We start from the raw sequence: 14,137 nt of genomic DNA, 5'->3' as shown, positions 1-14,137 counted from the left end.
ATTGTGGGCTTCACTTCCTGTGACAGAAGACCCCAGGGACTAGAGATGCTGGCCCGAAGGGACCAAGGCCTGTGAGGACGGGAGCTGCCGCCAACCCTTTGAAACCTGATTCTGCAGAACCTCAAAGTCAAATGGGGGCCCATGGGAGCAAGTTAAAAGGAGTCAATTCTGTCTCAACAGCAGAAACAGCCTCATTAAAAACTGCTGGAATGGAAAGAACCAGTTGCCCTTTTCAGAACGAATCAAGATAATGGCTTGCTGCCCCCTTGTGGGGTAGCAAGATTCCCTCAGCCCCAGAGCGTCAGGACCTAAGCCAAGTCCCCTCCAACAGACGTTTGTCTTCTCGAGGCCAAGTTGCTCCCACAGGCTTCCTCGGCAGTCCTATTTGTCACCCCACAGAGCTCCCCTTCCCTCCCACCCACCCCCCAAGCTCTCCCAGTTTCTCACTCCAATCCGATCTGTACTCCGCTAACAGATTTAGCCCTCAGATGAAGCCCATACTTCCATCTGGGCAGCAAGCCATCTCTTGCTCTTCACAGGCCTATGACCACGTTCTCCTCAGTCACCTCTCTGCCCACTCTGTGCCCAGAACATTCCCCCTGGCCAAGCTCACCCTGCGTCGAGGTTTGTAGAGGCCTCCACAGAGCAGATGATGCATGACAGCATCCTCGCGGTCGCGGCCACTGCGGACAGTGTCTATCACTTGCAGATCCAGACATGCTCCGCTGCCGCTCTCCCTCCTGCAGGAGAGGGAGCAAGTGCTGGGGAAGAAGCCCCTCAATACCCCTAATCTTAGACACAGACAGAAGCTCAAAAATCTTTCCCAGAAGAAATGTAGAGGTTCCAGTGGGGAGAAGACTGAAAGAAAGGGGCTGAAGGACTTACAGCAGGTTGGTGACAGAGGTCTCGGCTATGGAATTGCGGCAAGGCATAGTAGGCAGAGTGAGGCCTGTGGAGGACAAGACATGTCCTCCCTGTAGAGGGAAAACAAAGATGAGGGTTGGGGTGCAATCAGATGGAGGGAGGCAGACAGTCAGGGTTAATTATTGTTTTTATAAAATAATAATAGTTAACAGTATCTCATCTCACCTTCCTTCCTTCTTCCTTCCTTCCTTCCTTCCTTCCTTCCTTCCTTCCTCCCTCCCTCCCTCCCTCTCTCCTTCCTTCCTTCCTTCCTTTCCTTCTTCCCTTCCTTCCTTCCTTCCTTCCTTCCTTCCTTCCTTCCTTCCTTCCTTCCTTCCTTCCTTCCTTCCTTCCTTTATAGTTTTTTGTTTTGTTTTGTTTTTGGATCACACCTGGCCGCGCTCAGGGGTTACTCCTGACTCTAATCTCAGAAATCGCTCCTGGCAGGCTCGGGGACCATATGGGATGCCTTCGAACCACAGCCCTTCTGCATGAAAAACATATGCCCTACCTCCATGTTATCTCTCCAGCCCCTCTTTCTTTCTTTCTTTTGTGGTACCAAGGATTTAACCCAGGACCTTACACATGCAAGGTACTGTGCTCTGAATCCCCAGAGCTCTGTGACATGCTATTCTTATTCACACTTATATGTGAGGAAACTGAGGCTCCAAAAAAGCAAAGTAACTTGCTCAAGGTCACCAGTCTGTGAGAAAGAAATGACTTCTTCTGGGCTGGAGCGATAGCACAGCAGTAGGGCGTTTGCCTTGCACGCAGACAACCCTGGACAGGTATCAGTTCAGTTTCTGCATCCCACATGGTCCCCCGGGCCTGCCAGGAGCGATTTCTGAGGCAGAGCCAGGAGTAACCCCTGAGCATCACCAGGTGTGACCCCAAAACACAAACAAACAAAAAGAAACCACTTCTTCTAACCAGAGTGATACTATAGTGGGTAGGGCATTTGCCTTGCACATAGCTGATCAGGGTTCAATTCCTGACATCACATATGACCCCCCCCCAGCACCATTGAGAGTAATTCCTGAGTGTAGAACCAGGAGTAATTTCTGAGCACTGTTGAATGTGACCCAAAATAAAATAAAACCCCTTCTTGGGACAGAGGAGATAGTAAAGTGGGCAGGGTGCTTGCTAGGTTTGCAACCAACACTGGTTTGATCCCCACCACCATATATTGTCACCCAACCCTTCCAGGAGTGATCCCTGAGTAAAGAGCCAGGAACAAACCCTGAACATCACAGGGTATGGTCTCAAAAAAATAAATAAGTAAACCACTTCAGTGACAAAGTTCTTTTACTTCTCACTCCATCCTGCCTCCCAGACTCTACATGCTGGTGTTTGGACAACCAGTTCCTACAGTGGCTACCTCACAGGACCCACAAGTCTACTGAGAATTTCTGCCACCCTGCATGAATCCCTGCCTTGCCATCTGCCCACTGTGGATGCTGCACACCTGGTCCACGAAGCTGATGGCATCCCGAATGTTGAGCCTGTAGTACACGTCCCAGATTTGGTCCCGGATGCGATAGGCTGACCGTCGCATCAGCAGTTGACTCAAGTACTTCTTATCAAACTGCTCCCACCTAAGAGGATGCCAGGCCCACCCTGAGTACCACTTCCTGAGCCCCACTATCGAGCCCTTCCTCGGATAGGACAGGAGCCCACACACCCCCAATGCTGGCCTACACTCCAGATGGTGGAGCATCAGCCAGGGAGAATCTCAGGTCCTGCCCCCGTAAATGCACAGGGTTACGGGAAAGCCTGACACTGATGGACTCTTGAGAGACAACTGTAAAATTACAAACATGACAAGAACTAGAAAGGGTAATTTGAGGATGGCAGGATTTGCCCTATTGGGAGGATCTCTAAGGATTTGACGCCTCTGGGGGAGATTATCTGCAGGAGAAACAGAGGGTGAGAGCGTGTGCTGGCAGCACAAATGGTATGTGAAAGGGGCTGGGCGGGGGGCCTGTGGTGGATCCTAAAGTTCTGCTTCAGGGACCATGAAATGGGCAGGGAAAGAGCCCAGTACACAGAGGCCACAGACCAAGCGGGGCTGAGCAGGCCTCCTGGGGGAGCCTGGTCTGATCCTGAGGCTTGGAATGACACTGAAGAGCTGCAGACAGAGGTAGCCCCTCTAAGTCTCTTCTCAGAAGGGGTCACCTCCCCCAGGCTGCCCTGGCTGATGGGGCAGCTGCTTGCTGAAGGAGCTCCGGGGCAGCTCCCTCACCTGTCCCTCCAGTAGTGGTAGCCATGGTGCCCCACAACGTCCTCCACTGCAGCCAGAATGTGGTCAAAGGTCTAGAAGGGGGCGGGGAGGGGGGACTGGATCAGGACTCTGCTCAGAATAGGAGGGCGAGTGGGCCAGGTGGCAGGCCGAAGTGTGGGTACCCACGTGCTCATGCAGCTCCTGGTTCAGGGTGGGTTTGTGGTGATCACTCCTCTTCACCTTCAGCCACTTGACCAGAGGTTTGATGGTCAAGCCCTATAGACAGGCAGTGGGTGAGTCCCACCTGCTTCCTGCCTCCCACCTGCCTTTTTTGCTCATCATGAGATTTAGGCTCAGCAGCTCCTCTACCTCCTCTACCTCACCTCATGCTACATCTGATGCTTCAGGTCCCAGCCTATCCCTTCATCCCCCCCCCCCCGCAGTGCTCCCAGACTCTCCCAGGCCTGTAGCCCCTCTCCCCTCAGCCTTGTGGGCTCTCCCACCTGCACAATGACTGTGAAGAAGACCACGACGATGGTGGTGGCCACAAAGTAGTCCTTGGCAGGGACCTTGGTCTGATCCAGTAGGATGACGAGCGCGAAGGCCACAGCCCCCCTCAGGCCCCCATAAGACATCACCACCTGGTCAATCTTGTCCAGAGGGACCAGCCGGAACTGGTTCAGCACCCACGTCTGCAGGACTACGCCTACAGCAGGAGGGAGGCCAGTGGGAGCAGGGCGTTGGGAGTGGAGGACACTAAGAGCAGACGGTACCAAGTAGCTGGGCTCAGGTCTGACAGGGGCCAGGTGGGGTGAGCAGCAATGGGGAGGTTTTGGGGGTCAGAGGGTGGTTGCTGAGGACTTGACAAGGAGGTGCACTCAATGGGGGATGAGCTGCAGGGGGGCAGGGCAGGAAGGAAAGCGGGAGAGCAGAGGATGCCGACAGTACCGAGGGCTCGGAAGAACAGGATGAAGAAGAGGGTGCCTAGCACCAGCCCAGAGTCCCAGGCCCACTTGGAAGAGTCCACAGCCGAGATGCCGAGCAGCATAAAGATGACGGTCTCGGCACAGCTTGCCAGTGTCTTCATGGTGTATTTGACAGCTGTGCGGGACTTGTGGGAGATGTTGGCCTCCACATACTTCTTACAGCCCAGGCCACACATAGTCACCCTAGAAGAGTTAGGGAGAAACGGGCCCATGAGGAGAGGGTGCAGGCCCAGGGCGCTGAGTATGCCGCAAGAGGGGGCAGTGCCCTTCAGTCAGTCTTGGGCCAAAACAACAAAACAGTGGGTAATGTTTGCCTTCCACATAGCTGACCAGGGTTTGATCTCCAGCATCCCAGATCGTTCCCCCAGAGACCTAGCAGAAATGATGCATGAGCACAGCGCCAGGAGCAAACCCTGAACACAAGCAAGTATGGACCCAAACCAGATAATCAGCCTCACAACTGAAGTCTCTAGAAACACGGAGATCCAGGAGAGCTCCTGGAGCTGGCCTCCTGGAGAGGGCTGAGGAGGAACATGCTCTGACTGGATGCCCTCTGATACCCTCTTTGGAGCCCACTGAGCCTCAGCACTACGACTTATGGTCTATTTTTTTGTTCTGCTCAAAATCTAGGGGCCCCTCAGGCAAATGAAAACTGAGTTGGGAACTGCCCAACTCAGGCAAGTCCTGAAACAGGATTTGAGGTGACTATCTCCCACTGCCACTGGGCCTCAGGGAGAGCCACAACACCTCAGGGTCCAGCCACCCTCCCTGTGAGGGACGATTGTCTCCAAGGCCCTACTCCCTGTCACCACCAGCCCACACGACCCACCGAGACTCACGCAAGAATGGCGGAGAGCGAGGCCATCTCAGCAGTGAGGTAGGCTGCGTAGGCGAGGAGGAAGACCAGCAGCGGCTCGATGATGCGGACCCGCTTGGTGAAGCGTGTGGTCAGAGCCAGGAGGAAGGCAAAGACTAAGCCCACAGCTGCCCCGCCCAGACTGACCACAAACAGGGAGGCTGGGGAGGAGTGGGGAGGTCAGCGTGAGCCCTGGCCTGGACCCCACCGGGTTGACGAGAGTGCTGCCTGGAGGGGAGTCAAAGGGGTGACCCATGGTGCTCACGGGGTCAGGAGCTTGGGAAAGGCCCTCCTGTTTGATTTCTCAGGCCCTTCCTGGACAGTCCAGGGCACCTCTTTTCTGGAAGTGTGGTAGGGGGTGCAATGTAAGGAACAACCCCAGAGCGGCAGATGACCCACACCAGCCGAGGGGGGAAATACTGACCGACTCCTTTTAGGTAGTCCATGGCTTGCACGTTGGAAGAGCCCATCTCCACAAATGAGTTGCAGACCTTGTATAGCACCTGAGTGAGAAAAGGGGAGTCAGCAGGGAAGAAGGCAATGGGCCACATCCAGGAAAGACAGGAGCTCTAGGAAAGGGAATGAAGCGTCTCACCACGGTGACTGCATCGTTGAGCAGAGACTCGCCGAAGACAATGATGAAGAGCGTCTCATTGACATGTACCTCCTCAAAGACAGCCAACACGGCGACTGGGTCCACGGCAGAGATTAGACTCCCGAAGAGCAAGAAGTCCAGCAAGCCCGCCTGCACTCTGGGGGCTTATGAGAAGCAGATGGGACAGCCCCCATTGAGAGGTGGCATCTTATCAAACTTATCAGAGTCTAGGACCCAGACTCTGCCCCACTCTTCAAACCAAGGTCCCTGAGTGGATATGAGAGGGAGGAGAGTGCTGGCCTGTAGGTCAGGAGAGTTGGGCAGAAGGTCTGACATGGCCACTTAGCAGCACTAGGTTGTGGGCTCTGTCATTGTCAAAATGACTCCTTTAGGGGCCAGAGAGATAGCACTGTGGTAGGGTGTTTGCCTTGCACACTGCAGACCCAGGATGGACCTGGGTTTGATTCGCAGCATCCCATCTGGTCCCTCGAGCCTGCCAGGAGCAATTTCTGAGCACAGAGCCAAAAGTAACCCCTGAGCACTGCCGAGTGTGAACCAAAAAAAAAAAAAAAAAAAATCAAACTAAAAGACTCCTTTAGACAGGCCACCTCATTTATCTACCTCACAAAATGGCAGCAAAAATCAACCCGGGAAGGGTGAGAGAAAAGTTACAATGGGCAGGGCATTGGCTTTGCATGCATGTGACCTGGGTCTGGTTCCTAGAACCCTGTATGGTCCCCTGAGCAGCAATAGAAATGACCCCTAAGCAGAGTCAGGAGTCAGCTCTGAGCATGGCTGGATGTGGCCCCAAAACAAAAGAAAGAAAAAAATAATCAATCCAAGAGTGGGTTAAGACAGCTCTGAAGCACTGGGAAGCTGGGGCGGCAATGAGTCCAGTCTGCAGCCCCCATGGGTTAAGCACCAGCCGGTGGGGAGTGCCTGCTGCCCGCCTTTATTAAGGAGCAGAACAAAGGCGCGTTTTCTCCTGCAGCTGCAGTTATCAGCCTAGATGTGACACTCACAGTTCTCAGTGGCAGGAAGAGGGTGGGGGCTTTGTCTGTGAGAGCTGAAGAGGGTAAGAGCACTACCAGGCTTAGCTGCAAGCCTCTGCTACCCGTGCAGATATGGGGATGTAACAGGACCTAACTCCGAAAGGTCTTTCTGTATACCAGGGCCTAATACCAATAAAGATTGGCTGGCATCAGGCTTGATGAAGATGAGCTGATATCCATCCTTCCTTTTCTGCCCCCAAAGAGTCCCACCCCAGCAGAAAAACCTGCTTGGCATCCCCCAGTAGAGATGGCACACCTCCCCTGGCACCATGGAAGAAACGCAAATAATCACCATGCAGGGTTAAGCGGATTAGGAGGAGATGGGGGTAATGAAGAAGGAGCAGGACTGGGCATTCAGAAAGCAAAGAGCTCAGTAAAACAGACCTCTCCTGCCATCTTGGTTCCAACAGCACTATCAGAATGTCTCCTCCCTTCCCCACTAACTGGGACACATGCAGAGCTATTCTAAAGAAGTGGGCATTGAACACTCAGCATTGGGCTCTGCATTGAATGGATGTAAATGTATAGGAAGGGAATTTGGAGGGTGGGGGGCACAGCCAGTAATACTCAGGAGCTGCTCCTTTTCTCTGCTTAGGGATCCCTCCTAGTGGTGTTATGTAAACCATCATGGTAAGGGAGATGGAACTAAAGTTAGCCATATGCAAAGCAAGTGCTTTAACCCTGTACTTTATCTATAGCCCAGTAGTATGTATTTGTTCATGTCTGAACAAAGGCTGAGTGGTGGGACACAGGCCACAGATGTCAAGGAATGGGAAGGAAGGAAGGAAGGAAGGAAGGAAGGAAGGAAGGAAGGAAGGAAGGAAGGAAGGAAGGAAGGAAGGAAGGAAGGAAGGAAGGAAGGAAGGAAGGAAGGAAGGAAGGAAGGAAGGAAGGGAGATTAGAACTATAGCACAGCAGGTAGGGCATTTACCCAGATGTCAAGGAATGGGAAGGAAGGAAGGAAGGAAGGAAGGAAGGAAGGAAGGAAGGAAGGAAGGAAGGAAGGAAGGAAGGAAGGAAGGAAGGAAGGAAGGAAGGAAGGAAGGAAGGGAGATTAGAGCTATAGCACAGCAGGTAGGGCATTTACCCAGTATCCCAAATGGTCCCCTGAGCCTGCCTGGAGCAATTTCTGAGCATATAGCTAGGATTAAACTTTGAGCACTGCTGGGTGTGACCCAAACAAAGGAAGGAAGATGGAGAGAGAATGAAAATAAAATAAAATGAAAAATAAAGAGCTAGAAAGGAATGTAAGAAAAAGGAAAGAGGGATGGAAGAAGGGAACAAGGACGGAGGAAAACAAGGAAGGAGGAAAAGAGGGAGGAATAAAGGAATGAAGGAAGAAATGAGGGAAAGAGGGAAGAAAAAAGGAGAGAGGGAGGAAGGACATAAAGAAGGAAGAGAGGAAGGCAGGGAGAGAGGAAGGGAGGGAAGGGATGGGGATGTAACTTAGCAGTAGAGTACCTGTGAGGTACAAGTGTGAGGCCCTATGTTGGATGGATCCCTTACATCACAAAAATAATACTAATAAATAAAATGAACTCTAAAGGCAGAAAACTACTCTGATTATGGCTCAGGTAGTACCAGGATGATGCCCCTCTGAGGAACATGAGCTGGATCTCTGGGAAGCAGAGCTGGCAGTGGTAGTGTGGGCATTGGGCACAGGAGCAGGAGACAGCAGTGTAAGGGCGGTTTTCCCAGCCTTGGCAGTCCACACACAGCCAGGAGCCAGCCCCTATTCTGCTGCTGGCTGCAGAAGCCCAGACTTGACTGGTAGGGACCTGAATAAAGGCCACAGGCCCATCTGGACCACTGCCTGGTTCTCTGGGGCGGGGGCCTAGAAGTGCTCAGACTGTGGCAATGCTACCACTCTTGGGAAGGGATCTGGGGTCTGAGTCTGACACAGTCTTCCTCTGCCAGCTCTGGTGTTAGGGTCACTCACCCACAAATCCAGCCTGCTGCAGGCCCCAGAGGGCGACGCCAGTTGTGAAGGCATTCCAGAGTGTGCCTACCACGGCATAGGTCAGGATGGCACCCAAGTTGTCAAAAAACAGTCGGCTAGGCATGAAATAGCCTGAGTCCAACACAATGGGAGGCAGCAGGAAAAGGAAGAAGGTGCCCGGTTCCAGCTGATACTCAGCTTTCTTTGCCACAGCCAAGACGATGCCCCCCAGCACCAGGCCCAGCAAAATCAGCAGGCAGCTCTCAGGGACCAGAGATGTCACCTTCCGAGATAAGTGGAACACTACAAGGCAGAAGAGAGCAGGAGGGAACACAGTTGCATGCAGAACAAAGCGGTATACACACACACCTACACATTGGCCTAAAACCCCTCTGTCTCCATAAGTTTTCACTCTGGGGTCAAGAAAAAAGAATGCAAAACTCCTAGAATGGCCAGTTTCAAAGTTTTCCAAAGTGGATGATACTATCACCTGGGGGTGCTGGAGCAACGGGGGACAATGCTTTTTCATTATTCACTTAAAACAGATAGATTTTGGGGCCAGAGCGATACCACAGTGGGTAGAGCAGTTGTCTAGCACATGACTGAACCAGGTTCAGTATCCTATATGGTCCCCCAAGCCTGCCAGGAGAAATTTCTGAGCACAGAGCTAGGAGCATCGCCAGATGTGCCCCCCCTCAAAAAAAAGGGGGAGCCAGAGAGATAGCATGGAGGTAAGGCGTTTGCCTTTCATGCAGAAGGTCATTGGTTTGAATTCCGGCATCCCATATGGTCCCCGAGTCTGCCAGGAGCAATTTCTGAGCATAGAGCCAGGAGTAACCCCTGAGCGCTGCCAGGTGTGACCCAAAAACCAAAAACAAACAAACAAAAAAAAAACCGAAACAAAAGACATATTTCTAGGGGGTTTAAGTGATTTTTTTTTTCTGAAAAAGGGAGAGTAGACCAAGAAGTTTAGGGAACCTCTGGTCTTAGATAAACAAAATGCCCCACTATACAAGTGAGTTGTCTGTCTCCCTGTGCTTGTTTTTCCATTTTGGGTAATGCCCTACCTGTTTATACTCATCCTCAAAAGACTTCACCTTTCTTTTTTTTGGGGGGTGAGACTGTGCTCAGGGATTACTTCTGGTTCTGTACTCATGGATCACTGCTAATACTGCTCAGGGCACCAGATTTGGGGGGAACCAGATCAAGTTGACTACATGCCAGGAAGCACCTTACCCACTGTAATATATCTCTGACCCAAATTTCACCTTTCTTTTTTTTTTTTTTTTTTTTTTGGTTTTTGGGCCACACCCGGCAGTGCTCAGGGGTTACTCCTGGCTGTCTGCTCAGAAATAGCTCCTGGCAGGCACGGGGGACCATATGGGACACCGGGATTCGAACCAACCACCTTTGGTCCTGGATCGGCTGCTTGCAAGGCAAACACCGCTGTGCTATCTCTCCGGGCCCCCTTTCTGATCTTCCTTATCCATGGATATTATCTGAACTGTGGCAAATGCTACTGGGCATACTTAAGCATAACAAAGCTGAAGAACTCAGGGCCTTTGAGTTCAGAAATCTAATTCCTCTAGATTCTGTGACTTTGGAGCAAATAACTTCAGCTCTCTGATTTTCAGTTTTCTCAATCATGACACAGGAGTAAAATCCATGAGGGGCTGGATGGATAGTAGAGTGGGTAAGGCTGCCTTATACACAGCCAACCCAGGTTTGATACCCAACATCCCATGTGGTTCTCCGAGCTCTCTAGATGTGACCTTTGAGCACAGAAGGAGTAAATCCTTAGAAGGGTGTGGCCCCAAAACAAAACAAAGCATAAATCATAATGAAAATAAGTCCTGAGCACCACTGGGTGTGGCCCAAAATCCAAAAAAAGGAAAACAACATGATGAACCAATAAGATTATTGTAAGTTTAAATAAAATAATCTCAAAAGCACTTAGCATAGTGCTTTAAAATCAGCACCTAATGAACTTTACCTATTACTAGATCATAGAGTTTGTCTTCAAGGAGGCTTATCTCTAGCCCTCCAGCCCAAATATGCTTTCCATTCTGTGGTTCACTGAGGCCTTAGCCCTTCAGAAAGCCTAAGGGAAAGCCAAAGAGATAGTCAAATGGATAAGGTTCTTGCACTTGTAGTCAACCTGGGTTCAATCCCTAGCACCTTATAAATTCCTGAGTACCTTGAGGAATAATCTCTGTGCACATGCCAAAATTGAGACCTGAATACCTTCAGTTATTAACCCCGAAGTAAAAAAAAAAAAAAAGAAAATGAAAAGCATGATGTTTAATAGTCAGAACATCTCCTGCTTCTTATACCCCTCACTTTTTGTGCGATCTCGAGCTAACTGTTTTTGGGGGGAGTCTCACCCGGCAGTGCTCTGGGGTCACTACTGGCTCTATGCTCAGAAATCACTCCTGACAGGCTTGGGGGACCATATAGGATGCTGGGATTAGAACCACTGACCTTCTGCATGTAAGGCAAACGCCCTATCGCCATGCTATCTCTCTGGCCCCTCAAGCTAACTATTTAAGTTACTTAAGATTCACCTTCTCCTATAATATAGGCAACATTTTCACCATCAAGGCAAGCCAAAGGAATGTGAATGGCCTAGCAGGACATCAGACTATATTTTCAGCAAAGGTCAATCAAACCTAGTGGGGAAAATGACAGCATGTGCCTAAGAAGAGCAGTCAGGAAAGGGTTTAGGCAGTGCTGCCATTTTTGCCTCTGTCCCCTAAAAGAAACTCATTGGCTTTCCCTATGAGACCCTGAGTGAACCTATTCCTTTCACCCAGCAGCGCTCAAGGATTATTCCTGGCTCTGCACTCAGAAATCCCCCCTGGCAGGCACGGAGGACCATATGGAATACCAGGATTTGAACCACCGTCTGTCTGAATCAGCTGTATGCAAGGCAGCTTTGCTATCTCTCCAGCCCAAGCATGAAAGCTTGCTTTAATTAAACTTACTTAGAACGATGTGATGGGATAGAGAGGGAGAAGCTTTGAGAGAAAATGCAGGCTACAGGCCGGTAAGGCGTTTGCCTTTTGTACAGAAGGACGATGGTTTGAATCCTGGCATCCCATATGGTCTCCTGTGCCTGCCGGGGTGATTTCTGAGCATAGAGCCAGGAGTAACCCCTGAGCACTGCCGGGTGTGGACCCCCCCCCCCAAAAAAAAAAGAAATAAAGAAAATGCAGGCTACTCCAGAGTGGAAAGAAACAAAGAAGCATAGAGACAAGTGAGGAGACAGGTGTTCAAGGTTTGAAGAGCAAGCCAGGTAGTATTTCTACTTTCTCCTCTACTACTTATGGGTTTGTCATTGTCTCCCTCCCTCCCTCTCCCCTTTTTGTGGCTGTCACTATGTCCTGGGATTATATACTTGGTTGCAGTGCTCACACATACTCTATTGTGCTGGAGATCCCAACAGCAGTGCTAGGCTTGCTCACAATTATGTGGGGATAGTAATATTGGGAGTTAGGCCTAGTCACCTCACACATGGGGACAGGAGCTGGACCACTGAACAGCCTACCCAGGCCATGTCCCTGCTATATTATAAATAACATGTGTGTGTGTGTGTGTGTGTGTGTGTGTGTGTGTGTGTGTGTATAGATATTTTGTTGTTTAAGTTGAGAGGTAGGGCACGGAGAGATAGCATAGCGGTGCTTGCCTTGCAAGTAGCCAATCCAGGACCAAAGGTGGTTGGTTCAAATCCCGGTATCCCATATGGTCCCCCGTGCCTGCCGGGAACTATTTCTGAGCAGACATCCAGGAGGAACCCCTGAGCAACACCGGGTGTGGCCCAAAAACCAAAAAAATAAAATAAAATAAAAAGTTGAGAGGCAGCTCTCTTTTCTTCACCCCTGCAGAAGGTGTTATCTAGCTAGGGAAACCACTATGATTTAGGGGGAAAGCTTATCATTGTCAAAGGCCCTAATAAGAAAAGATTCCCCACTGCAAGCTCAATTCTAGGCTTCCAAATCTAAAGGTCCACCCACCTGGCACTCAGGTTAGCTCTGTCACAGACGTCCCCACCTTCATCCTTACCTTGGGGGCACCTCAACCCTCTTTCAGAGTTCCTTCCCCAGAGCCATTATCTGCCCTAGCACTGCAATCCAGACAAAAGCCAGAACTCCTGCACAAGGAGGATCCCCACAGGCATTTTGAGTCCCATTTTCTATTATTAATGAGCTGTCACCGTGGCATGGAGAGTTCTGTTCCTGCCCAGTCACCATGGGCCCCAGCAGTGGGGAGGGGGGAGACTAACGGGGAGGACAAATTCTAGGCTGTGTAGTTCCCACAAGACGACGGTGAGACGGAGTACAGGCTGTGCCAGCATAGACGGGAATGAGTAGCAACGCTCTGCTATAATTAGTCACCCCCCCACAGCAGAGCCTACACAACACAGAGGAGGAGGAGGGTCCTGGGAGGGAGGAGGGACCACTGCTCAAGAGAGCAGGGAAACCTGTGCACGGAAACGGGGGCTGGAGGCAGCGGGGCGGCAGCAGGAAACCAGTCACCAGCCCAGCCATGTGCAGGCTGAATGCTGAAAGTGGTCCGGCTGAAAGCATCTTGCTACTGTAAGGAAGCATTTAGTAAATCCCAGTTACTGTAAGTTTCTGACACCCTGAAGTGGGAGGCATGCAGCGTTTTAAGCTTACTCCTAGGCACAAGAAGGGCAGCAACTGGAAGCAAAAAAAGTGATTTAATATCCTTATAGACAACTTGGCTGGTGGTCACCAAGGAGGCCTCTTAGAGTCTTCTCTATCTCCCCATCCTTTCAATTACCCTACACATTCTCACCTCTGGCAGAAGATTCCAGGAAGGGGAGAGGGATTGGTGGAGAGCCAGACCCCAAAGAATTTATCGCAAGGCAGGAGGTGGGAGTGCAGAGAGGGCAAAAGGATTCTAGGGACGGAATTAGAAAGATCCAGCAGCCTTTGGAAAAAAGGTGAATTCTCGGAGTGCCTACGAGAGGAGACATCCACCACCCAAGAGGGCACGGGCACTAGGCAGAGCTGGGATTTGTGCAATGGCAAACAAAGTCAGGGTACCCTGGCCAGAAGCTGGGAACTGAAGATTCGGGGCGCTCCCCTGCCTGGGCCGCCGGCCTAGCGCTCACGCACACACCGCACACACGCACTCACCGATTTTGGCCAGGCTGGCCACCAGGATCCACAGGGCTACCAGGTAGGGCGCCTCCACTTCGTGCCACTGCCAGCGGAAGAGCGCCAAGCCGGGGGGAGGCTCTCCAGGCGACCCCGGCTCCTGGGGTTGCTGCTCGGTGGCTTCTGCCCCGGCCAGGGGCAGCCCGAGAAGAGGCAGCGCGGCGCGCAGCATCCTTGCCGCCTGCCGAGCCGAGCACCGCACGGCCGCCGGCCCCGCGTCGCCTGCGCCGCCGCCCAACGGCCGCCCCCGCGTCACAGGCACGTGGGAAGCACTCCCCCCAATCCCCGCTCCGACACCCCCTCTGCCAGGTCGGGATCGCGACCCCGCTCCGGGCGTGCTAACCTGCACCCGTGCACATCCCTCTGAACCAGGCTCAGCGCTGGAGATTCCCGGGTGCAGCA

The 14,137-nt window shown here is 51.8% G+C and overlaps 1 protein-coding gene across 3 annotated transcripts in view; it reads right to left on the bottom strand.

The window, feature by feature from the left end:
* SLC9A5 (solute carrier family 9 member A5) overlaps positions 1-13,946 on the bottom strand; it is a 25,521-nt gene extending 11,575 nt beyond the window's left edge. For 2 of the 3 annotated variants that reach the window (XM_049786342.1, XM_049786343.1), the window contains exons 1-12: positions 13,715-13,946; positions 8,553-8,855; positions 5,562-5,725; positions 5,391-5,469; positions 4,950-5,127; positions 4,073-4,293; positions 3,628-3,830; positions 3,311-3,400; positions 3,146-3,216; positions 2,369-2,498; positions 886-974; positions 614-740 (exon numbers count right to left, since the gene is read on the bottom strand). In XM_049786342.1, coding sequence (XP_049642299.1) covers positions 614-740; positions 886-974; positions 2,369-2,498; positions 3,146-3,216; positions 3,311-3,400; positions 3,628-3,830; positions 4,073-4,293; positions 4,950-5,127; positions 5,391-5,469; positions 5,562-5,725; positions 8,553-8,855; positions 13,715-13,907 — 1,848 coding nt within the window. In that variant the 5' untranslated portion in view covers positions 13,908-13,946. Of the gene's footprint in view, positions 1-613; positions 741-885; positions 975-2,368; positions 2,499-3,145; positions 3,217-3,310; positions 3,401-3,627; positions 3,831-4,072; positions 4,294-4,949; positions 5,128-5,390; positions 5,470-5,561; positions 5,726-8,552; positions 8,856-13,714 lie in introns of those variants that run through there. The other variant, XM_049786344.1, reaches the window with a different exon arrangement.
* Between the last annotated feature and the right edge of the window lie 191 nt (positions 13,947-14,137).

Source organism: Suncus etruscus, chromosome 14 (genome assembly GCF_024139225.1).
Source record: "Suncus etruscus isolate mSunEtr1 chromosome 14, mSunEtr1.pri.cur, whole genome shotgun sequence".
Classification (NCBI taxonomy): Eukaryota; Metazoa; Chordata; class Mammalia; order Eulipotyphla; family Soricidae; genus Suncus; species Suncus etruscus.
The sequence above is the reverse complement of the archived record's forward strand: the minus strand, read 5'-3'. Positions and strand labels throughout refer to the sequence as shown.